The 24,665-nt window shown below is 42.2% G+C and overlaps 1 protein-coding gene and 1 long non-coding RNA gene across 3 annotated transcripts in view; one reads left to right on the top strand and one right to left on the bottom strand.

Moving 5' to 3' along the window:
• MEP1B (meprin A subunit beta) overlaps positions 1-749 on the top strand; it is a 28,032-nt gene extending 27,283 nt beyond the window's left edge. The window contains exon 15 of the mRNA XM_029922410.1: positions 619-749. Coding sequence (XP_029778270.1) covers positions 619-633 — 15 coding nt within the window. The 3' untranslated portion in view covers positions 634-749. The remainder of the gene's footprint in view (positions 1-618) is intronic.
• The window catches only part of LOC115277991, a 31,276-nt gene extending 6,612 nt beyond the window's left edge, over positions 1-24,664 (bottom strand). The window contains exons 1-3 of one of the 2 annotated variants that reach the window (XR_003902628.1): positions 24,329-24,664; positions 18,716-18,776; positions 2,659-2,791 (exon numbers count right to left, since the gene is read on the bottom strand). This is a non-coding gene — a long non-coding RNA (uncharacterized LOC115277991). The remainder of the gene's footprint in view (positions 1-2,658; positions 2,792-18,715; positions 18,777-24,328) is intronic. The other variant, XR_003902629.1, reaches the window with a different exon arrangement.
• Between the last annotated feature and the right edge of the window lies 1 nt (position 24,665).

Genomic DNA, 24,665 nt, shown 5'->3' with positions numbered 1-24,665 from the left:
GTAGAGATGCATTCGAAGGTTGGAGTCATGATTAGAGAAGACAGGACACACTAGCTGGTGGATAGGACTGCCAGGTTATTCTTCTGGAGACAAAATTATAAGTGCTCTCATAAGGGTTGATTTATGAAGCAAAAATTGGAAAGAGTTAAAGAAAATGATAAAAAGAAGAGAGAGAAAGAAGGAAGTTAAGTCAAGAAAAGGGGAGAAATATCCGAGTATTGGGGACATGGTAAGGCCATTAAGTAAACACACATACTCAACACGCACACATACACCTAACGACCATATTCCCAAGAGCAAGAAGTCAACCTGTGTTCATCTCCATCTAGGCATTTCTACAGCTAATTCACTGAAAACAGAACCTCCAGATCTAGTTTAGGTCTTCAAACAGAATGCCCTTCTTTCTGAGGCTGTGCTGTGAATTACATGAGCATCCGAATCACATGAGCCTGCCAGGCCGGTGTCGCTGCCTGGAGACTGGGCTGGGGCAGCCCACCAGCGGGGAGGGATGCCAGGAGCCTGTTGATGCACCTCATTTAAAAATTAGCCTCGTGATTCATTTAAATGGCAGTCTTTAAATTTAAAAATTAAATCGTCAATTGTTCTTTCCCTTTATAGCAGCATGCATTTTGAAGATTAACTCAACAATACGGCTAGCAAATGAAATTACAAAGGATTCTTCATCATTGATTTCACCTAAAACATATTACAACTGCCTTGTTCTTCTATAAATGGATCTTCTCTGTAAATAGCTGGATCTACTATAAATCATTATTTTGTTAAAAGCCTAACTGGGGAAACGTTTGTGGTTTTGTTTTTACAAGAGGGGAGGTAATTCAGGCTCCTCTGGAAGTATAATATTGTCCACCAAAAGGAGTGTACCAACCAGAGAAAACTTTCCAAATTCCTGATCCTTCCCTCGGGGGACCAAGAGTAGTGGCCTCACAAGTGATTGCCTAGGAACCCACCGGAAACACCCAGCGGGAATGATCTTCTACATGCAATTTCAGTATTTCTGGGTCCTCCTGTCCCCATATAGGGGCAGTAGGGCAGCTCCCTTTCTCTCCAGGAACACATGCCCCTCTTGCCAAAGCTCACCCCTCTCTTGTTTTCTTTCATAAACCCTTCAGTACATGAGCTGGGTTTAGAATTTGTTTGAACATGCAACTGTGATCAACAAGAAAACTTTTAGCTCCCAGAACAGTGGTTCTCCAAGTTCTAGATCTCAAGAGCTTGTACATTCTTCTTCCTCTTTCTAAAAAATTTTTAAAAATATTTTATTACTTATTTTTGAGAGAGAAAGAGACAGAGTGGGGACAGGGCAGAGAGAGAGAGGGAGACACAGAATCCAAAGCAAGCTCTAGGCTCTGAGCTGTCAGCACAGAGGCCAACTAGGGGCTCGAACTCACAAACCACAAGATCATGACCTGAGCCAAAATCAAGAGTTGGATGCTTAACTGACTGAGCCACCCTGGAACCCTCTTCTTGTTTTTTAAATGTTTATTTATTTATTTTGGTGGGGGCAGGGAAGGCGGAGAGAGAGGGAGAGAGAGAATCCAAGCAGGCTCAGTGCTGCGATGCAGAGCCAGACGTGGGGGCTCCAAGTCATCAAGCGTGAGATCATGACCTGAGCCAAAATCAAGAGTTGGGTGCTTAACTGACTGAGCCATCCAGGTGCCCCAGGAGCCTTTACATTCTTAAAAGTTATTGAGAGCCCCAAAGAGCTTCTGCTTGTGAGCATCACATTTATTAGAACTTACTCTATTAGAAATTCATATAGGAAAACTTAAAGCTAGGTATTTGTTAATCATTAAGAAGTAATAAGCCCAATGTTTACATGTTAGCATATAATATTTCATGAAAAATAACTTTATTTTTCAAAACAAGAAAATTTAGCAAAGGAAGCGATAGTGTTTTATACCTTTTTGCAAATCTGTAATGTCTGAATTAATAGAAAACAGCTGAATTCTCACATATGTGTCTGCATTCAGTCTATTGTGATATATTGTTTTCATTGAAGGTTGGAAAGTAAATCTAACCTCACACAGATATGTAGTTGGAAAAGGGAGGTGTATTTAAATATCTTTTCAGGTAATTGTGAATATTCTTTTTTAATACTTTATTAAAACTTGATAAATGGTAATTTCTTAAGGGTTAGTTGCAACTGGAACCTGAAATGGTAGGAATGAACTTTTGTGCTCGGTTCAGAATTATCCATCAGTCTGTCTTATATATTAAAGGGATCTTTCATCCATGCATGACTTTGTACTACTGTGTTTTGATAATTTAGAGAACACCTTACTGGTTCACTGAGTTATGCAGTGCCTACAACCTTTGGCACATTTCATTATACAGGATCAAAATATAACATTAGTTAATATCACTACTGATCTTATTTAATCCTTGGGAAGTTGACACTCATGGTGGCAAAATCAAATTTTCCAAAATTCAGATTTTTGCTCAAAAGCTTAAATCTTATCAGTGGCAACAAATACTGTCTTCCTTGTAATGACAGGGCACTTCAGTCCATTGTTTTAATTCAGGTTTTATTTTGAGATAATTGTAGATTCACATGCAGTTGTTAAAAAAGATAACAATAGAGAGATCCCTGTATCCACCTCTCAGTTTCCCTCAATGGGAAGATATTGCGATACTTACCAGGATATTGACATTGATGCAGTCAAAATACAGAACATCTTCCTTACCACAGGACTCCTTCAAGTTGCCTTCAAATAGCCACTCCATTTCCTGATTGTTCCTACCTTCTGTTTAACTGCCGGTGACCACATTTCTGTAATTTTGTCATTTAAAAAATTTTATAATAACAGAATCAACCAGTATAGAACCTTTGGGCATTAGCTTATATATATATATGTGTGTGTGTATATATATATATATATATATATATATATATATATATATTTTTTTTTTTTTTTAGCTCAGCTTAATTCTCTGTTGCTTTATCAGGGATATATGTTCAAGAGTTTGTCCCTTTTTATCACCAAGTAGTGTTCATGGTGTGGATTCAGCACAGTTTAACCATTTACTTGTTGAAGGACATTTGGGTTGCTGCCAGTTTGGGCATATTACAAATAAAATTGCTATAAACACTCATGGACAGGGTTGCTGTTGTTGTCCTTTTATTAATATCTATTTATTTATTTTGTTGGGGGGTGTGGAGAGGCTGCACTGTTAGCACAGAGCCCCACGTGGGGCTCAATTTCACAAACCACAAGATCATGACTTGAGCTGAAATCAGGAGTTAGACACTGTGGTGCCTGGGTGGTTCAGTCGGGGTCTCTTGGTTCATGAGTTTGAGCCCCTCATCGGGCTCACTGCTGTCAGCACAGAGCCTGCTTCAGATCCTCTGTCTTCTTCTCTCTCTCCACTGCTTGCACTCTCTCTCTCTCAAAATAAATAAACAACAACAACAAAAGTAAAATGCTTCACCCACTGAGCCACGCAGGCTCCCTGTGCTGGTTTTATAGACATAAGTCTTCATTTCTGTGGGATACATGCCCAGGAGAGCAATTGCTGGGTATTGTGGTAGCTGCATGTTTAGTTGTTTAAGACACTGCCACTGTGATTTGCAGAGCGGCTGTGCCATTTTCCATTTCCACCAGCAGCGTAGAGGAATCCAGGGCCTCTGCATCTTCATGAGCTTTTGGTGTTGTCACTATCTTTTTTTTTTTTTTTTTTTTTTACGTAGATTATTCTTTTAAAGTACTTTTAAATTTTTTAATGTTTTTTATTTATTTTTGAGAGACAGAGAGAGACAGCTCGAGCAGGGGAGGGTCAGAGAGAGAGGGAGATACAGAATCGGAAGCAGGCTCCAGGCTCTGAGCTAGCTGTCAGCACAAAGCCTGATGAGGGGCTCGAACCCAGGAACTGTGAGATCATGACCCGAGCCAAAGCTGGACGCTTAACGACTGAGCCACCGAGGCGCCCCCTAAAGTACTTTTAGATTCAGAGCAAAACTGAGCAAAACTTACAGAATTCCCATATACCTGCCCCCCCGCCCCCCCCCAGCGTCTCCCACAGGCATCACTGTGGTGGTAAGTTTATTGCGATCGGGGAACCTCCATTGACCAAAGTATGGACCAAAGTCCATACTTCACATTCGGTGTCACTGTTGGTGTTGTATTCTGTGAGTTTGGACAGATGTACAAATGACATGTTTCCATTCATCATAATGTCCTGCAGAGTAGTTTTACCACCTGAAAAATCCCCCTGTGGTCTGCCCACTCATCCCTCCCTCCACTTAACCCCTTCCAACCACTAATCTTTTTACTGTGTCTGTAGCTTTGCCTTTTCCAGAATGTCACATAGCTGAAGTCGTACAGGATGCAGCCTTTTCAGAGTGATTTATTTCACTTGTCACTATTTTTTATTTTAGCCACTCTGATAAGCGTGCAGTGGTTTTCACTGTGGTTTTAATTTGCAGTTTCCTAATGACTAATGACACTGAACATGAATTGCTCTATCCATTTACCTATAAGGTTTTCGAGTGTATCTCTGTGCAGCTTTTACAGTGGTTACTCTAGGTATTATAATTTTTTATACTATAATTTACATAGAAGTATATAAAATATATGTGTATATTATATATGTAACATAAGCATATAATTTTTATGTCATATGTAATATATACTTATTTATATATTAACATGTATATTTATAGATAGCTATACAGAAATATACCTTTTTCATATATAAGGTATATACTCAGTGCATAAGATTTCGTAAAGTTAGTAATGCTTACTGCTTCATTAAGGACATTTCTTGAGTAAAAGTGGCTTTAAAATCATTTATGTATTTACTGTGAGTGTGCAACTGTAAAAATGACAGTGACAATTCGGTGTCCCTGCCTTGATTTGTGCTAAGACACCTGCTGGTTTATATGATTACTTTTTGCCCCCATTTTTTTATTGTGGTAAAAATGTTTAAACTATAAAATTGATGGGGCACCTGGTGGCTCACCTGGTAGGAATTGTAACTACTGATCTCAAGGTTGTCAGTTCCAGCCCAGGTCGGAATAAAATTTACTTTAAAAATAAATAAATTAAGTAAAAATTTAAAAGACTATAAAATTCACCACTTAGCCATTTAAAAGTAGCAGTTAGTACTTTCCCAATGTTCTATAATCACTACCACTCTTTAGTTCTAGAACATTCTCATTACCTCCAAAGAAAATCCTACATGCAGTAAGCAATTATTCTTCCTCTTTCCACTTAGCCCCTGATGACCACGAATCTGCTTTTTGTCTTTATAGATTTGCCTAGTCTGGACATTTTATATAAATGGAATCATATAATATGTGACATTTTGTGTCTGGCTTCTTTCACTTAAAAAGATTTTTCACGGTTCATCCATGTTATTTAGCATGTATCAGTATATCATTCTTTTTTTTTTTTTTAAAGTTTATTTATTTTTTTTTTAGAGAGAGTGAGAGAGAGAGAGCACAAGCTGGAGGGGGGCAGAGAGAGAAGGAGACACAGAATCTGAAGCAGGCTCCAGACTCTGAGCTGTCAGTGCAGAGCCCGACGTGGGGCTCAAACTCACAAACTGTGAGATCATGACATAAGCCAGGGTCAGACACTTAACCAACGGAGACAGCCAGGCGCCCCTATCCTTTTGATAGCCAAATAATGTTCTATTGTATAAATACACCACACTTTTTATCTATGCATCAGTCGATGGACATTTGGCTTGATTACACCTTTCAGCTACTGTGAATAATGCTGCCACTAATGTTTGTGTACAGATTTTTGGTTGAACGTCTCTTGTCAGCTCTTCTGGGGATATATCGAGGAGTTGCACTGGTGAGGCATATGGCAATTCTAGGTTTAACTTTTTGAGGAGCTGTCATACTGTTTTCCATAGCAGCTGCAGCATTTCACCTTCCCACCAACAATGTATAAGGGGTCCGATTTCTTCACACCCTCACCAGACTTGTTATTTCCCATTTTATTGTTTAAAAATAAAAAAACCCATAAGAGACTCTTAAATACAAAGAACAAACTGAGGGTTGATGGGGGTGGGGAGAGGAGAAAATGGGTGATGGGCATTGAGGAGGGCACTTGTTGGGATGAGCACTGGGTGTTGTATGTAAGCAATGAATCACGGGAATCTAACCCCCAAACCAAAAGCACATTGTACACACTGTATGTTAGCTAACTTGACAACAAATTATATTAAATAAATAAATAAAAGTAATGTCTACACCTAACGTGGGGCTCAAACTTATGATTCTGAGATCAAGTTGCATACTCTACTAAGCCAGCCATGTTCCCCTATTTTTCGTTTTTAAAAATTTTAAAGTTACACTTAGTGAGTATAAGGTAGAGTCTCATCATAGACTCACAAATCCTTTTGCACCAGAAGTTCAAATGTCAACATAGAAGAGGCAAATAATATGACAATATGTTTTATCTCCATGACCCCGTGAAAAGATTTGGGATGCCGTTGGGGGTCTACGGGCCACCCTTTGCGAATAGTTGCACTAGTAACATGCAGGTCATGGTTGGCGGACTTTACCCAGGTAGTGACATTTTAGATGATTTTTTTGGCTGCTTGCCTTCCACAAAGGCTGAAGGTGTTTAAAACAGGGAGGGTTTGCATCAGGTAGACCTGAGTTTGAATCCCGGCTCCGTAAATACTAGTTATGTAATTTTAGGAAAGTTTCCTGATATTTATTTCTGAGCCTGTTTCCTCAGTCATCGAGTGGGGACAATCACTACATATGGGGGGTTTTTATGTTTTTTAAGAAGATAATAGAGTAAGTTGTATGGTGCATGGTGGGCACTCGACAACGGTGGCTACGAAGAGTGGGTGGTGGTAAAAGTGTGAGGACGTTTATTATCTAAACAGGGACAGCTCTGAAGGTGAAGAGAGCTGTCAGAAATGGCTGTGGGGAGCAGCTCTCCCTGTCTCAGACAAACCGGGACGAAAAAGAAGTTGTAGTGATGTGGTTTTGGAGTTGGGGGGGGGGGTCCGAAGCCGATGGCCAAGAAAGGATTCTTGAAATGTCTGATGCAAAAAGGTGATTTGATTAAAGCACGAGGACAGGACCCGTGGGCAGGAAGAGCTGCACTGGGGTTGTGAGGAGTGACTGGTCATAGACTATGGAGTTGGGGGAGGGAAAGGCAAAAGGGAGTTTTCTAGAAGGACTTTCATAAGCTAAAGAGGACTCATCAGTTACTAGAGGCTTAGCTGTTGTCAAGCTAAGGTGGTTTTTCCCTCTGGTAAGGCATTCACATTAAGACAGGAGGGAATTTCTAGAGAAATGTTATACTCTGCCTGTCTCAACTATTTGTCAGTGGGCTGCAGGCCGTAAGGAAATTTAATTTTAACTACATTTTCTTCTTGCGTTTGTTCCCCACGTCACGATGGAGGGGAGGGCGATGTTAGGGATCCAGGAAACTAAGCCTATAGGCTACTGGAAGATTGCCTTTTTCTTGTAAATCATTAAGACAGTGGCCAACAGATGGAGACTCCGGTCCTGTACCACTCTATTTCTCCTTTCCTTTGTTCTTGGGTGGCCAGGAGTGCCTGAGGAATGTCACACATATCCCACCTGGGGGGAGGGAGGTTGCTAGTGTTATGCCCAGATTTTAATATCGCCCCCCAAAACCAGAGATTACCTGGGAGACCGAATCACGCATGCAAAAGCAAAGGGCTTTATTATGGGCTTATATAAGCACGGGCTCACAGACTCCACCAATATACTGGATCCATGTGGAGTGAGCTCCGAACAAAGGTGGGGTAGGGCCTTTATGGGCTTGGGAAGGAGGAGTTACAGGAAATTGTGACACAGGTACAGTGATCCAATAATTATTATACAATATTATTGACCACAGGTTTAACCATTCACATTGCCTAGAGTATTTGTTACTTTTGGTGGGACCCAATCACAACAGTTACAGTGTTAACCAATCACAGAGTGGGCCTAGGACCCTCACGTAGGGCGTGACTAGTCTTAGCCTCCATCTTTAGGCCTGCCTTTAGAAATGTTAAAGGTGTTAGCTGGCCTTTCCTGATTGGGCATTACAAGGGTGGTCCCTCTTGCCTTGGGCAATGTGTGCCCTTCTATTGTCTCATGGAGTCAGTTTCAGACCTGCATCCTTACACTAGGAGGTAGTTAGCTTGTCCTCTCCCTTCAGCTTGCCTTTGGCTCCCTGGTCAGTAGGAAGTCAGTTTAGCAACACAAGAGACAGGGTTGTCCACATGATGTCAGTTAAGGGTGATAACAAATCGGGGATTTGTTAAAAGTAGTCTTTATTAGGGTCTAATTAGCAAAAGTGGTCGCATAAGTGCCTTTCCTCACAGTCCATGTTTGGGGCAGTTTACAATAAAAATTCTGGTTATGAAAATTCATCTTTAGGGGTTCCTGGGTGGCTCAGTCAGTTGAGCGTCGGACTTCAGCTCAGGTCATGATCTTGTGGTTCATGAGTTTGAGCCCCATGTCGGGCTCTGTGCTGACAGCTCAGAGCCTGGAGCCTGCTTCAGATTCTTTGTCTCCCTCTCTCTCTGTATTCTTCCCTCACTTACATTCTGTCTCTCTCTCAAAAATAAATAAACATAAAAAAAAGAAAATTCATCTTTAAAGGTTGATCTCATTGATGTGGTTTTCTGTGCAGGATCTTGCCCACCTGTGCAGCAAGCCTTACTGGTCTCCCATAGCATGGTTCTTGGATGGTTAATGCCACCAAATTATGGGCGAGCTATTACTGCTCCATAATCAGGAATTCCCAAATTGAGATGGAGGTAGTTTTTGAGAAGTTTGTATTTTTTTATTCTAGAACAAATAGAAGCATCCCTTCCAATTTCTTACATGTAAATATAATCCTATTACTCACATGTAGTATATGAATATATCTTAAGGACTAGGGAATAAGCATTTGGGAAAATGCCATTCATTAACATCATAGGGGCCCAGGGCAGGCTGCCCCAAAATGTGCCATGTAGGCATAAAGACTATTTTGAGTTAAAAGTAATAAAAACCCAAGAGATGGAGGAAAAGCTCTCTGCTTCCCCCATAACTCCCTAAATTTACATTGGAAAGGAGAGCCTGCAACAGGAAGACAAGTATTAACCTGGGCTACTCTTTGCTTGGAACTCACCTGCATAGTAGAACGATCTTGTTTTTCCCAAGTCTCCTCTCACCTCAGGTCCCTACCTTTTTCCTTAGCTCACAGGAGCTTCCTGGTGCCTCATTGTCTTTGGAATTTAATGCATACGTGGAATCCTCACACATACACCTTTTACATTTGATTTTCTCCTGTTAATCTGTCTCATGTCAACTTGATTAAGTCAAGCTAGAAGGACCTTAATGATGGGGAGAGCAAAGGCAAAAGAAAAAGATTAAACTTCCTTACAACCTACAGCCCACTGACAAGTACTTGAGACCGGCAGAGTGACCTTCCTCAAGGAGCCTGGCTGCCTCAGTGTTAACACTCTGTGAGAGACAAAAGGCGACTTTAGCCTGATAGACATTAGCCTGACCTCCAGGATCCTGGAAGTCTACTTTAACCTATGAAAATCCTTTGGAAACTTCCTTTGTCTCTATCCCCCAAGATATATGTCAACAATCATCCTCCCAACATCCACCACTGATCATGATTAAGGCTTTACAGACCCTAGTAAATGACCTTATCGTAACAGCAGTTAACCCCTCAAGGACCTGAAAGCCTTACTTCCAAATTCCTTAGAGACTTATGCTATCCCTAACCCCCTCCCAACTTGACAGTGTAGTGGCCAGTCATACATAGAGAGTTGGGATGCCGAGGCTTTTCTTTCCAGGAAGCAGCTTTATTTTGCCAGCATAGGATCAGTGGGCTTAGACTCCAAAAGGCTGAGCCCCAAGCTCACCAGGAGTTTGCCTTTTATACAATTTTTGCTCCTTTGTCTCCCATATATGGTAACATACAGCCTGAATGGGCGGTCTATGTTATAGAGTCATGCATGTGCACATAGTCAGGTTGCCATCCCTTGTCTTCAGGTTTTCACCACATTCCTTAGGGAGGGGCTCTACCACAAAAGTATGTAATCAGCTACTCCTCACAACCCCAGCAGCTCTTTCTGTCCATGGGTTCTGTGTCAGTGCTTTAATAAAATCACCCTTTTTGCACCGATGACGTCTCAAGATTCTTTCTTGACTGTTTGCTCCCAACCCCCAACAACTCACGTCAATAGGGCAGAGGAAGGTCTTCCTCTCCAACAACATTGCGTAGCCACAGCAGGTCCAAATTTTACTTACATACCTGTGTTAGAAATAAGCTTATTGACCCAATCAAAGGAGGGACAAGGAGAGGCGGAGCACAGTGAAGCAAGGCTTTAATGAACTTTCTTACAAGAGTGGGTGTCTGATGGACAAGAACTCCCTGGGCAGTTACAGCAGACAATTTATCTCCTAGTGTGCAAGCCCTGCCCCTGGTTCTGTATTGGCTGATTACAGCCTTACAGCCTTACCCGGATGTCGCCTATGCCCATGTAAGGCAAAAACTAGCCATACTGGAATGAATGTACTTTCCCTGAAGTGATGCAAAGACATTCAGTCCCTCTTCCCTTTGTTCTTTGGTGGATGCTCATTGCATGAAAAAAAGTCTACGAAAATAAGCCCACGAAAAGGAGAGGGGAAGAAGAACCTAGAAGTGAAGTGTCTAAGGGTTGGGACTCCATTGCGGGGTGGGGGTGGGGGTGGGGAGTTCATACCTATTTCCAATAGGTTGTAAACCTATTGCTAACTAGACAGCACAGATTTTATTTGGTATTTCTGAAAATGAATCATCTCCCTTATTTCTCTCACACACATATATATAGATGTAATTAATATATATCATGTATTACATATAATCAATTGTTGGTTACTTAAATGCTCATTTCAGACCAACCAAGGAAGCAGAAACAGGCTTCTGAAGATGGATAGCACATAAACTTTTAGGACCTCGGAGATAAGCAGGATCAGAAGAAGAGCCAAATTTCCTCTTGGTCAGAGAAAGGGAACTAACATTTTGTGAGGGGCCTTACTCAAGGCTCTGTGTAAGGTGTTTCATATATATAATTCTCAAAAGAGTCCTTTGTGATAGGTCATATTGATGAGGCCCCATAACTCAAGCTGAGGGCAAAGCACAAGCTAGCACAATCCCCCACCCCTCAAGGTGGGATCCCAGTGACATTCCTCAGGCACTCCCAGCTGTCCCAGAACAAAGGAAAGAAAGGAAAGAAATGGTTAACTGATAGAGATCACAGTCATTACAAATGTCTTAGTAAATTGCAAGAAAAAGGCAATCTTATCAATAGACTAATCTCCAGAAACCTGGAGTCCCTAATATCACCTTTCCCGTCATCATGATGTGAGGAGCAAAGGCAAGAAGGAAACGGAAAGTAAAATTAAACATCTTTATAACCTGCAGCCCATGGACAAATACTTGAGGCAAATACAGAGTAAAACATTTCTCCAGCAACTCCCAACCATCAAAAGGTTAATGCCTTACTAGAGGGAAAACAAGCTTAGCTTTATAATTGCTAGGCCTCTGGTATCTTAGGAGTCCTCTTTAGCATATCAAAGTCCTTCTGGAGGCCTCCCTGTTGCCTTTCCCTCCCCCAACTCCATAGTATATACCCAGTCACTCTGCACAACCCCAGCGCAGCTCTCTCGGCCCATAGAGTCTGTCCCCATGGATGCTCCTATCTCCAGGTAGATAGTGTCAGAATTGAGTTGAATTGAATTGAATCCTACAATTCAACTCAATTCTGACATTACCCAGCTACTATCAGATGTAAGAGTTACCTTAAGATGGCGACTGAGCGGCCATTTTGCTGTGGGTTGGAGAAAAACACCGTGCACTGACGACCCCCACCCCTCACCTGCAGACCTGAAATGTCGGAGCCAGTTTGAAAACAGCCAATCATGAAGCCTCAGCTTCCCATCACCCTGATAGAGGAGGCAACCTATCCCATCCTGCCACATCCCTGAAATGCCCTTATTTGGTGGTCTGCCCTCCCAGGACCGGACTGGAAGTCTTTTGCCCATAAATTACCTCGCCCCTCCTGTACCAGCACGACTTCCCTGACTCCCCACGCCCGGAGTCACGGAACCTCGCCCGGGAATCGCAGATCCCAATAAAGGCTTTCTTGGCTCCATAACTTGGTCTCTTTCTTTCCTCTCATCTCTGCCTCCATCTATTAAATCTTACATCAGATAATTCTGATTCTACCCAGCTAGTATCAGATGATTGCTTGGTGGTGTGGGGACACACTCCTCACCTCTCTCCATAGCAGGATTCGGAGCAGAATCATTTGTTTGGAAAATGTAACAATCTGACTTGAAATTTGACTGAGACTACAAAGGAGTTCCTCAGACTGAGCAGTTTGCTTTACTGAGGAATGTATTTGACCTGCTAATCCAAAGATGAGGCCTCGGGCCTAAGGCCTTTTCTCCTTGTTGCTTCTAACTGCTGTTGACCTCCCTAACACTTGAGGCCTGGGTTCCAGGTTCTGAAATTCAGTAAGCCCTTTTGTCCCAGAGCTGACGGCCATAGCAGTTTCTGAAAGAATATCTTGAGATCTTTGCCCTGCTCCCTGTGCAGCCGCACCCATGGACGCGGGACACACGGGTCTCCCGGAGGCTTGGGGGAGGCACACATGGACAGGAGTGGGAGAAACAGGGAGAAGGCACTAAGTTTTTTCTTTAAGTCAGCTTTATGCCCAATGTGGGGCTTGAGCTCATGACCCTGAGATCAAAGTTGTAGGTTTTACTGACTGTGCCAGCCACGTGTCCTGCTTTTTTAATGTTTTAAGTGATTAGATTCTTCACATGTGTTCTAGTAACTACATTAGGACATTCATCTAAACTTGGGCATCTTTCATAAAACTACCTCAAGAATGTATATTTTAGTGTTGAGTTGGCTATCTGGGTTTTTAAAAATTTCCTTTTCTAAGTATTTCCTTAAAAATTTTTTTAAATGTTTATTTATTTTTGAGATGGAGAGAGAGACAGAGTGTAAGCGAGGGAGGGGCAGAGAGAGAGGGAGATGCAGAATCCAAAGCAGGCTCCAAGCTCTGAGCTGTCAGCACAGAGCCTGATGTGGGGCTTGAGCTCACGAACTATGAGATCATGACTTGAGGTGAAGTTGGATGCTTAACCGACTGGGCTACCCAGGTGCCCTGAATATATTCAATATTACATGATCTTTGGGGGTTTAAATGCATTCTTACCCTAATGATCATGATAGAGAGATTTAATTTTTTGTCATTATCTTCTGATAACTGCATAAAAAAATAAAATAAAAGTCATCCTCGCGTCCTCATGAATTTACCTATTCTGGATAAAAACGTTTAGATCAAAGATGTCCCCTGTGTGGGAAAGGACTCACTTGCCATAAATCGTAATGACAGTGACTTGGTACACCCACAGCAGCTAGGATTAGGAAACATTTTTCTTAGATGGAGCCCTGGAAAATTATCTTGGTAAGGAACGTGAACGCTGGAATTGGCAGGTTGGCACTGATAAGGTGTTGGCTGACAAGGCAGCCTGTGCTGTCAGCCATGTACACTGAACGCTTCTTATCTGTCAGCTTAGCCGCAGACACACCCTGCTCACAAGTACTTGGCTTCCGAACTTTGGCAGTGCTTCATGAATTAATTTTCAGTCTCCTCTGAAAACTCCCATGCCTATTTTAAGGTTCTGTACAAAATGAAGTTAATATCAGAAAAGGGCTCAATACATTTCTCTCCTTAAAAGCTCTGACAGTCCCAAGAAACTTCTCTATTTTCTACTCATAATCTTGCCTCCAATCTGTGTCTTCTTCTGGCTGCTGCTGTCTCTGTGTCTGTGTTTCTCTCCCTATAGCTTCATGGACCATTTATAATGACAACGGGAGAGGAAAAGCTAAAGAAAGCTGGCTCTGAGTGACAGAATAGGCGTATTTTCTGGAGATAATACTAGGGAAGCCCACTGACTCATAGCCCATGTGATACGCCACCTACAGGAGCCTACACAAAGGACCCTCCGCTAAGGAGAACCCACTTAAACAGGCCGCTTTCTCCAGGTGTCAATACTGCGCTTTGACCTCCCAGCTACTAAAATGCCCCAGCTGGGATTTGATCATCACATTCTGACCCAAGAGCGCATCGGTTTAGCCACTGTGACTTGCAGAGTCTATGAGAAGTGAGAAGGAAATTGTAGTTGTCTTTAAAGACAATATGAGCAGGGGCGCCTGGGTGGCTCAGTCAGTTAAGCGTTCAGCTCAGATCATGATCTCACGGTTCATGGGTTCAAGCCCCATGTTGGGCTCTGTGCTGACAGCTCAGAGCCTGGAGCCTGCTTCAGATTCTGTGTCTCCCTCTCTCTCTGCCCCTCCCCTGCTCATGCTTTCTCTCTCTGTCTCCCAAAAATAAAATTTAAAAAACTTTTAAAAAATTTAAAAGAATTAAATTAAATAAGACAATAAGATCACTGCTGATCAGTCATGAACATTCCAGTGGAATTCCGGAGATGTGAGAAAGAGAACATGCCAGAAACAGTGAAGCTGAAACTCGACGTTTGGCTGTATAATTCAGGACTCTCTGGGTTATGTGTGAAGTTACAAGTTTACTTAACAGATGGGGACTTGATTGACTTGAGATTCTGACCTTGGGAAGGCTGGGGCTCAAGTGGCCCCAGCAATGACAGGGATCAGAAACATGCAGGCCGCCAGGACTTCCTCTACTCCCGGGCTCTCCCATCTCTCTCTCTCTCTCTCTCTCTCTCTCTCTCTGTGTTGGCTCTGTTCCATCGAACCCGCTTCCTCTCCGTAGCAGGGAGGGAGCACTGGTGGTGCCAGCCTCAGTCCTACCAACTCCGCCACAAACAGGGCATGCTGCTCGCCTCTGGCTGAATTCTGAAGCATTTCGGGGGAAGAATTCTCCTTTCCATGGTTGAGGTCTTATTGCCATGGGTAAAGTGTTGTGATTGGTTCATTTAGGCTCAAGGGCACACTCCTGTGGCCAAGGAAGGGGTGGAAATATAGATGCTGGGACATCACCTGGTATTGGATGCCCACATTTTCATTTCATTTCATTTCATTTCATTACATTTCACTTCATTATTATTTTTTAATTTGCGAGAGAGAGCAAGAGAGCAGGAGGGAGAGACAGTGGGAGAGTGAGAGAGAATCCTAAGTAGGTTCCATGCTCAGTGCAGAGCAAGACACCACGCTTGATTCCAGGACCTAAGTGTCCTACACGATTTCTGCTCAGGTCATGATCTCACAGTTAGTGACTTCTAGTCATGCCTTGGGCTCTGTGCTGGCAGTGGGGAGCCTGGTTGGAATTCTTTCTTTCATCTCCCTCTGCACCCCCCTGCTTGTACTCTCTCTCTCTTGAAATAAGCAAATAAACATTAAAAAAAGAAGAATTTAAAAAAAACCAGAAAGCTAGGGGCACTTGGCTGGCTTAGTCGGAAGTGCATCCATCTCTTGATCTTGGGGTCATGAATTTGAGCTCCGCATTAGGTGTAGAGATTACTAACAAAACTAAACTTTAAAAAACCCATAAAATATGCCTTAAAAAAAAAAAAGAGATGCCTGGCTGGCTCAGTCAGTAGAGCATACATCTCTTGATCTCAGGGTTGCGAGTTCAAGCCCCACATTGTGTATAAAGATTACTTTTAAAAAGTCTTTAAAGAAGGAAAAGGAACCTATTAAAATTATTAGAGGCAATAAGTTCTTAAAATTATATATATAAAAGAAGTATGCAAGATTATACTATATTTGAATGCTATAGTGCTAAATGGGTTCTGTACCCAATTTCAATTTGTGTGTGTATCTGTATAGAAAGGGGAGATTTCTCCCCCAAATAAGCAACTTTCAAAACATGAGCTAGTGTCCTAGAATTCAACTCAGTTTCCACACCATCTACCCAGAGACAGTATCAGATTCCACAGGTTAAGGGCTCAGTCCTATAACACTGCTCTTCACCCCCCCTCCCCTTAGATGCCCGTGCAAAGCCCAGGCTGAATCTTGTGCTTCCCACAAGGAGCTACAGATTGGACGTTCCCATACCCCCAGTCCTGGCTTGGGTTTGATTAACTTGCTAGAACGGTTTACAGAACTCAAAGAAATATTTTACTTCATAAGTTACTGGTTTATTATAGAAAAATATAACTCAGGAACAGCCAGATGGAAGAAATGCAAAGCGGGGGTGGGGTGCCTGGGTGGCTCAGTTGGTTAAGCATCCAACTTTGGGTCAGGTCAAGATCTTGTGGTAGGTGAGTTTGAGCCCCTCTTTGGGCTCTGTGCTGACAGCTTATAGTCTAGAGCCTGCTTTGGATTTTGTGTGTGTGTCTCTCTCTGCCCCTCTCCACTCACACACACACACACACACTCTCTCTCTCAAGAAATATGTAAACATTTAAGAAAATTAAAAAACAAAAAGAAATGCAAAAAGCCAAGTGTGTGGGAAGGGGTGTGGAGCTTCCACGCCCTCTCTGGGCACACCCCTCACTCTGTGCCAGGTTCACTAACCTAGAAACTCTCCATACCATGCCATTTTGGGTTTGCACGGAGGCTCCATGGTGTAAGCACAACTGATTAAATCACTGGCCAGTGATGCCTGAACTCAAATTCCTTCCTGGGAAGGGAGGAGTCAGGTGGGAATGAAGTTTCCCACCCCCTAATCACAAGGCTGGCTTCTCTGTCAACAAGCCCCCACCCTTACATGTTTCCAACCCAGTTGTGCTGGACAGAAACTTCTTATAAATAGAACAAAACACCCATTTCACTGCAATGGCTGTTAAGCAATTTCAAGAGCTGAGGACAAGAGATCAAATACTATGACAAAAAACACTCCTGTTGCTCTTACCAGCTCAAGAAATTCGAAGGGTTTTGCTCTGAGTCAAGAACAACAGACAAAGACCAAATACAGTGAGAAACAAATTTTGGTCATTCAGACAATTTCTTACGAATCATAATATCACTGATTTATTTTTTTGTTTGTGCAAATATTGAATTATTGAGGATTAACTCAAGACACACAACATTTAAGAAAATCATAAAATTGTGGGGCACCTGGGTGGCTCAGCCAGTTGAGCGTCCAACCTCAGCTCAGGTCATGATCTCAGGGTTTGTGAGTTTGAGCCCCACATTGGGATCAGTGCTGTCAGTATGGAACCCATTTTGGATCCTCGGTCCCCATCTCTCTTTGCACCTCCCCTTCTCACTCTTGTCCCCCCCTCTCAAAAAACATTTTTTTAAAAAAGAGAAAATCATAAAATTGTAACAAAAAATAAAAGAGGATAAGAATAAATGGACAGATACATGATATTAGAAGTTGAGAATTTTTTAAAGTTTATTTATTTATTTTGCAGGGTGAGGAGGGATAGAGAGAGAGGAAGAGAGAGAGAACTCCAAGCACACTCACTGTCAGTGTGGAACTCATGAATCAGATCATGACCTGAGCCAAAACCAGGAGCTGGACACTTACCAACTGAGCCACCCAGGTGCCCCGGATGAGAATTTAAAATTATAGAAGACAATAATTCCTAACTGGATGTAATATATGTTTATGCATCATTGATGCATTATCAGTGGAAGTTATAAAGGAATAGAAAATAGAACTTGACAATTTGATAGTCACCAGGAGGAGCAAAGAACTCAAAATGAATTTATAAACATGTATATATTTACATAAAACTGTTCTGTCATATTTGAAACATTTAAGAAAGTAATAAAAACTGAAACATCATAGTACCAGGTTAAAATAAGATAAATTGCCCAGGGGATTCTATTCCACTGTTCATATATTATAAAATTAATGTCTGATGACAACTGGAGAAAGAGGCTATGGGGGGGAGGGGACAGTGGGTGCTGACTCTGCTCTCAGCCCGCCGCTCCGCCTCCCTGTCCCCAGGCCTGAGCTCCTGCCGCTCACTTGGCTCAGCGCTCTCAGGGCCTGCCACGTGTCTCTCTTCTCTACTCGGACATCACTGTGTTGCCGTCATGCGCAGTTGCCAAACTGCCCGTTCAAGCCCAGCTTCATCACATAGAGACACTGGGAGTATTAGACATCAGCTCGGTTCTATCAAAGCAGGACTTTCTTTCTTTAAAAATTTGTTAAATGTTTGTTTATTTTTGAGAGAGAGAAAGACAGCGCAAGCAGGAGAGGAGCAGAGAGAGAGAAAGACACAGAATCTGAAGCAGGCTCCAGGCTCTGAGCTGTCAGCACAGAGCCCAATGAGGGGCTTGAACTCCAGAACCATGAGATCAAGGCCTGAGCTGAAGTCAGATGCCCAATTGACTGAGCCACCCAGGTGCTCCAGGACTTTCTTTCTTTAAAAAAATTTTTTTAAAGAGAGAGCTTGAGGCAGGGAGGGGCAGAGAGAGAGGGAGACATAGAATCTGAAGCAGGCTTCAGGCTCTGAACTGTCAGCATAGAGCCTGATGTGGGGCTTGAACCCACAAACCCTGAGATCATGATCTAAGCTGACGTCGGATGATTAACCGACTGAGCCACCCAGGCATCCCTAAAAATTTTTTTGTTAATGTTTATTTTTGAGAGAGAGTGTGAGTGAGGGAGGGGCAAAGAGAGGGAGATAGAGAATCCAAAGTGTGCTCCGTGCTGTCAGCGCAAAGCCTGATGTGGGGCTCAAACTCTCGAACTGAGATCATGACCTGAACCAAAGTCAGATGCTCAACTGACTGAGGCACTCCAGTGCCCCAAAGCAGGACGTTCTTACCTGCAGTTTCTTGTAGCGGGTTCCTAAGTTCCTAAGTTCTTGTTCCAAATTCCTTGGGAGCCTGAGGTAGAAGGGAAGGTTTGGATGGTTATGGCTGATAGAGGTGGGTTGAGAATTCCTGATTCTCTGACTGTAAGAACATAGCCTCTGACTATTCTTATATTTAGAGAATATAATACAGTATATTCTGTATATTCTGCATATATCTGTATTATTTATTTTATGATACAGTATAAACTAACTGCAAATTCTTCCCAAATCATTGCTAAAATAAAGATTTTTGTGGTGACTGGATATCAGGATACAGAAAAACTTATTTTGATTTGCATTTATTCTATATGCTGCAGTGAATTTGAAACCATTCAGAGGCCTAAATATTAAAAAACACATGAAAAACTGGAAGAAAAGAGAATGGCATTGAAGCATGTGCAACGCCTTAGCCGTGTGAAGAGTAACCGCAGCATAACTAAGGTCGCATGCGCAAGCCCTCAGCTAACATCCCCCTCGGTGGTGAAAGGCTGAAAGGTTTTCCTATAAGATCGGGAGCAAGACCAGGATGCCTGGTCTCGCTGCTCCCCGTCAACATGGTACTGGAGTCCTCGCCTGAGCAGTCAGGTGAGAGAAAACGCTGGAGGACGTTCACACCAGAGAGGAAGAAGTAAAATTGTCTCTGTGTGCAAGTGCTATGGTCCTATTGATAGAAAATCCTAGAGACTCCACCAACAAAACCCTGTTAGGACTAATGAATGAATTTGGTAGAGTTGCAGGATACAGAATTAACATACATTTCTCAACAGAAATCAGTTGAGTTTCTATACTCTAATAACAAAATATCTGAAAAAAAATGAAAAAAAATACAAAGAAAACAATCCCCTTTATAATAACATCAAAAACAATAAAGTACTTGGGTATAAATTTTAATCAAGGAGGTAAAAGGTTTGTACACTGAAAACAATTTTAAAAATTTGAAGAAGACAGATAAATGGAAAGATACTGTGTTCACAGATCAGAACTACGATTGCTAAGATGTGGCTACTATCCAAAGCCATCCATAGATTCAATGTAATCCCTGCCAAAACTCCAGTTGCATATTTTACATTTAAAAAAAGCCTAAAATTCATATAGAATCACAAAAGACTAAAAATAGCCAAAACAAGAATTAGAAAGAACAAAGGGGGAAGCATCACACTTCCTGTTTTGAATTACATGATAAGGCTCTAGTAATCAAACAATGTGGTGCTGTCATCGAAATACACACATAGACTGGGGCACCTGGGTGACGGTTAAGCATCCAAATCTTGATTTTGGCTCAGGTCATGATCTCACAGTTTCTTGAGTTCAAGCCCTGAGTCAGTCTCTGCGCTGACAACTCAGAACCTGCTTGGGATTCTCTCTTTCTCTCTTTCCCTTTCTCTCTCTCTCTGACCCGACCCCACTTGCACTCTCTCTGCCTCTCTTAAAATAAATAGATAAACTTCAACAACAACAACAACACATACATAGACAAATGGGATAGAGAGTCCAGAGATGCATCCTGGCATATACAGTCAGCTAATATTTGACATGGTAGTCAAGAATACTCAATGGGGAAAGAGTAGTCTTATCAATAAATGGTGCTGGGAAAACTGGATAATCACATGCAAAACAATGAAATTAAATTCCTCCTTTACACCACTCACAAATATTAACTCAAATGGATTAAAGACTTAAACATCAAACTGGAAACTGTAAAACTCCTAGTAGAAAACATAGGGAAAAGTGTTCTTGACATTGATTGCAACAAATTTTTGGATATGACACCAAAAACACAGTCAACAAAGGCAAAAATGAAGGAGGGGGACCCTATCAAACTAAAAAGCTTCTGCACAGTAAGTGAAACTATCAATTAAATGAAAAGGCAACCTATGAAGTAGAAAATATTTGCAAACTATATGATAAGAGGTTAATATCCAAAATATATAAGGAACTCATATAACCCAATAGCAAAAAAGAAAATAGATTAAAAAATGGGCAGAGGATCTAAATAGACATTTCTCTATAGAAGACATACATACATATGGCTAACAGGTCCACAAAAAGATGTTCAGCATCAGTAATCATCAGGGAGCTGCCAATCAAAAGCATGATGAGATATCACCTCAGACCTGTCGCAGTGGTTGTTATTACAAAGAAAAGCAATAACAAGAGTTGGCAGCCATGTGGAGACAAAAGAACACTCATACACTGTTGGTAGGAATGTAAATCAGTGCAGGCACTATAGAAAACAGTAAGGAGGTTCCTCAAAAAATAAAAAATAGAACTACCGTGTGATCCAACAATCCTACTTTTGAATATATATCCAAAGGGGATGAAATAAGCATCTTAAAAATATATCTGCACTCCCATGTTTATTGCCACATTACTCACCATAGCCCACATACGGAAACAACCAACATATGGAAATGCATGAATAAAGAAGATATGGTACAGATGTACAATGGATTATTCAGTAACAAGAAAGAAATCCTGCCATTTGCATCGTCATGGATGCATCTTGAGGACATAATGCTAAGAGAAAGACAAACACTATATGATTTCACTTATGTATGGAATTTAAAAATTGCAAACTCTGGGTGTCTGGCTGGCTCACTTAGTAGAGCATGTGACTCTTGATCTCAGGGTTGTGAGTTCGAGCCCCACATTGGGTGTAGAGATTACTTAAAAAACAAAATCTTTCAATAAAAATAAGAAGGCTGAACTCATAGAAGCAAGGAGTAGAATGGTGTTAGCAGAGCCTGGGAGGTGGGGGGAAAGGGGAGATTGTCAGTCAAAGGATGCAAACCTCTAGTTATAATGTACAGCATAGTGACACAGTCAACAATATTGTATTATAATCCTTCAAGGGTGTTAAGAGAGTAGATCTTAAGTTTTCTCATATACACACAAAAATGGTAATAATGTGAAAGTTTTAACTATCTCTCTTGTGGTAAACATTTTGCAATATATACATGCATCAAATTATCCCATTGGAGACCTTCAACTTACACAATGTGATCTGTCCATTTTATCTCAATAAAACTGGAAAAAAAAGCAAAAGGATAAAAGCAATAAATTATATTTTTCAGTCTTTTGCTTCCATCTGCTTCTGTGAGACCCTCCACCACTTCTAAGGCCTCCACAATAATTTTGAGAATTTCCAGGGGTTTTCTCACAAGCGCTCAATTACATACAGCACCCATCATTCCTGCTCCAGCTCCCACCGTTGTTTCTTCCCCTGTTGTAGATTGGATTATGTCCCCCAACATTCATATGGTGATGTTCTACCATCCAGTACCCCAGAATGGGATCTTATTTGGAAACAGAGTGTTCGTAGATGTACTTAGTTACATCCAGTTAGGATGGGGTCACACTGGAGCAGGTGTGCTCTCTAATCCAATATGACTGGTGTCGTCATAAAAAGAGGAAATTTAGGGGCCCGAGTGGCTCAGTTGGTTTAGTGTATGGATCTTGATTTGGGCTCAGGTCATGACCTCATGGTTTATGAGACTGAACCCCAAGTCAGGCTCTATATTGGTGTCACGGGTCCTGCTTGGGATTCTCTCTCTCTTCCTTCCTTCCTCTTTCCCTTTCCTGCCTATGCTGTCTCTCAAAATAAATAAATAAACTTTAAAAAATATATTTAAAAAGAGGAAATTTGGACGCAGACATGCACACAGGGAGACTATCACATAAAGATGAAGGCACAGACGATAGTGACGGTTCTGCACACCAAGGAGCACCAAAGGTGGCAGTGAACCACCCAGCGGGGGAGAGGCATAGAACAGACTCTCTCTCCTCACCCTCCGAAGGAAACAGCACTGCCTGCACTGTGCTCCTGGGAGTCTAGCCTCCGGACCCGTGAGACAACAGATTTCCGTTATTTAAGCCAGCCCGTTGGAGGTGCCTTAGTACGTCAGTTCCCGGAAACGAATACACGTGACAGACAAGTCCTTTCTGGAATATAAGTGCTATTAAGGCAGACAACCTATTGCCTTGTTTGTCATTGGGTTACCAGGGTCTGTGCAAAGTCACTCTTTATTGAGTGAAAGCCTGAATCCCTGCTAGTGCTTTTGGTGCCTACAGACTCTGGGGGGGAGGGGCAGCTGTGTCCTGGTGGCCAGGCTGTGATGCTGTGCGAAGCCGGGACAGGGCTGGTGTGAGGCTGTCCTTTTTTGGAGGCTTGCTGCTGCTGTGTTAGAGCTGTCCTGTGTTCTCTGAGACCATGCGAGGTGGCGTGGCCGTGTTACCAGCCTGTGTAGGGATCTTACATAGGGATCATTGTTGTTGTTTTAAAATTTTTTTAATGTGTATTTATTTTTGAGAGAGAGAGGGACAGAGCATGGGCAAGGGAGGGGCAGAGAGAGGGAGGCACAGTATCCGAAGCAGGCTCCAGGCTCTGAGCAGTCAGCACAGCACCCGATGCCACACTCAAACTCACAAACCATGAGATCCTGACCTGAGCCGAAGTCGGACACTTAAGGACTCAGCCACCCAGGCACCCCTAAGGATCATTGTTTTATTTTTTCTTTTGCATTTGTGTTTTTCCTAAGACTTTGATATGAATCCATCAGAGCGTCCCAGGTGGGAAAAATATTGGACTTACTCATCCTGTGTGGAACTCAAAATACCGCTTCACCTCTAAGAAAGCTGGAACTGTTTCTTTTTAAATCAGTCGTGGAGCCCGATTGCTGACCCCTCAGGGTGCTCACTTAGCAGATGCCTTGGTGCCGTGGCCCATCCCAGCTGCCCTCCACACTTCCTCTAGTATATCTGATTCTACCCATGAGGACTGTCTCAGTGAAGCTGTGGTCCCAACTCGTAGTTCTGCTCCCAAATGTGTCCTTGCCTGATGGTTCTACAGGGTAACTTACATCTATGAGTTCACCAAGCACCTGTTTTCAATATCTGCTACTGAATGCAACTAACCGCACAACCCAATTCATCCACCCATCCATTCATTCAACATACTTTCAAATTGAACGGTTTTGGTTCTTAAAATGGCAAGTTTCTTAAAATGAGAAAGCTCATTTCCAACTGACAGCAAATGTACGTATGGCAAGTACTTCAGGACCTCAGCATACCAGAAACAGGATGTGAATTGATTAATTTCATTAGCTTGTATTTGAATTTAGAGACTTTTTTAGTTTTATTTATTTATTTATTTATTTTTGAGAGAGAGAGAGAGTGAGTACAGGGGAAAGGCAGAGAGAGAGAGAGGGAAGGAGAGAGAGAGAATCTCAAGCAGGCTCTGCACTGTCAGCACAGAGCCTGACACGGGGCTCGAACTCACAGACTGCGAGGCCATGACTTGGGCCAAAATCAAGAGTCAGATGCTCAACTCACTGAGCCACCCAGGCGCCTCTGAATTTACAGTCCTGCAAAATGCCTATGTAACCCAACATATGAAGTGACACAATGCTCACTGAGATTTATGGAAACCGACCAGTACTCTTACCCATGGAATTCTTAGCTGTATCATTTTACCAGCAGCCCCTATCTTTTTTGACAGCAAACTGAGAGGGACTTAGAAATGAGAAAGAAAAGGCATACATCTATAGAAATATGGGTTATTGGTATCTTTAAAAAAAAACTCACCCTAAAAATTCTATTTTTCTCCTGTTCAAATACAATTGTCCATCTGCTCTGCGTTCCTTGCTTCCCTATGGCTCACTTCGCACCTTTTCCAGGGTTTATTCGCACTTGTCATTCAGTCATCTGTCCCTTCAAATCAGCAGCAGCCACGGTCTTATTTAACAGCGAGATGACAGGCTGTTCCTCTGGCTTTAATGTAGGCTAATTTGAACAATCTGCAGTCCTCTGTTTATTTTATTTTCATTTTCAGCCGTCTGCGGATGTTATCTCCTAGCACAGTGGAGGACGTTTTTGTTTTGAAGCTCAGAGCAACAGATGCTCTGTTGATTTTCCCATAGAG

The sequence above is a fragment of the Suricata suricatta genome, chromosome 14 (genome assembly GCF_006229205.1).
Source record: "Suricata suricatta isolate VVHF042 chromosome 14, meerkat_22Aug2017_6uvM2_HiC, whole genome shotgun sequence".
In the NCBI taxonomy this organism is placed as follows: domain Eukaryota; kingdom Metazoa; phylum Chordata; class Mammalia; order Carnivora; family Herpestidae; genus Suricata; species Suricata suricatta.
Note: the sequence above shows the minus strand (reverse complement) of the source record. Positions and strands in the feature narration are given on the sequence as shown.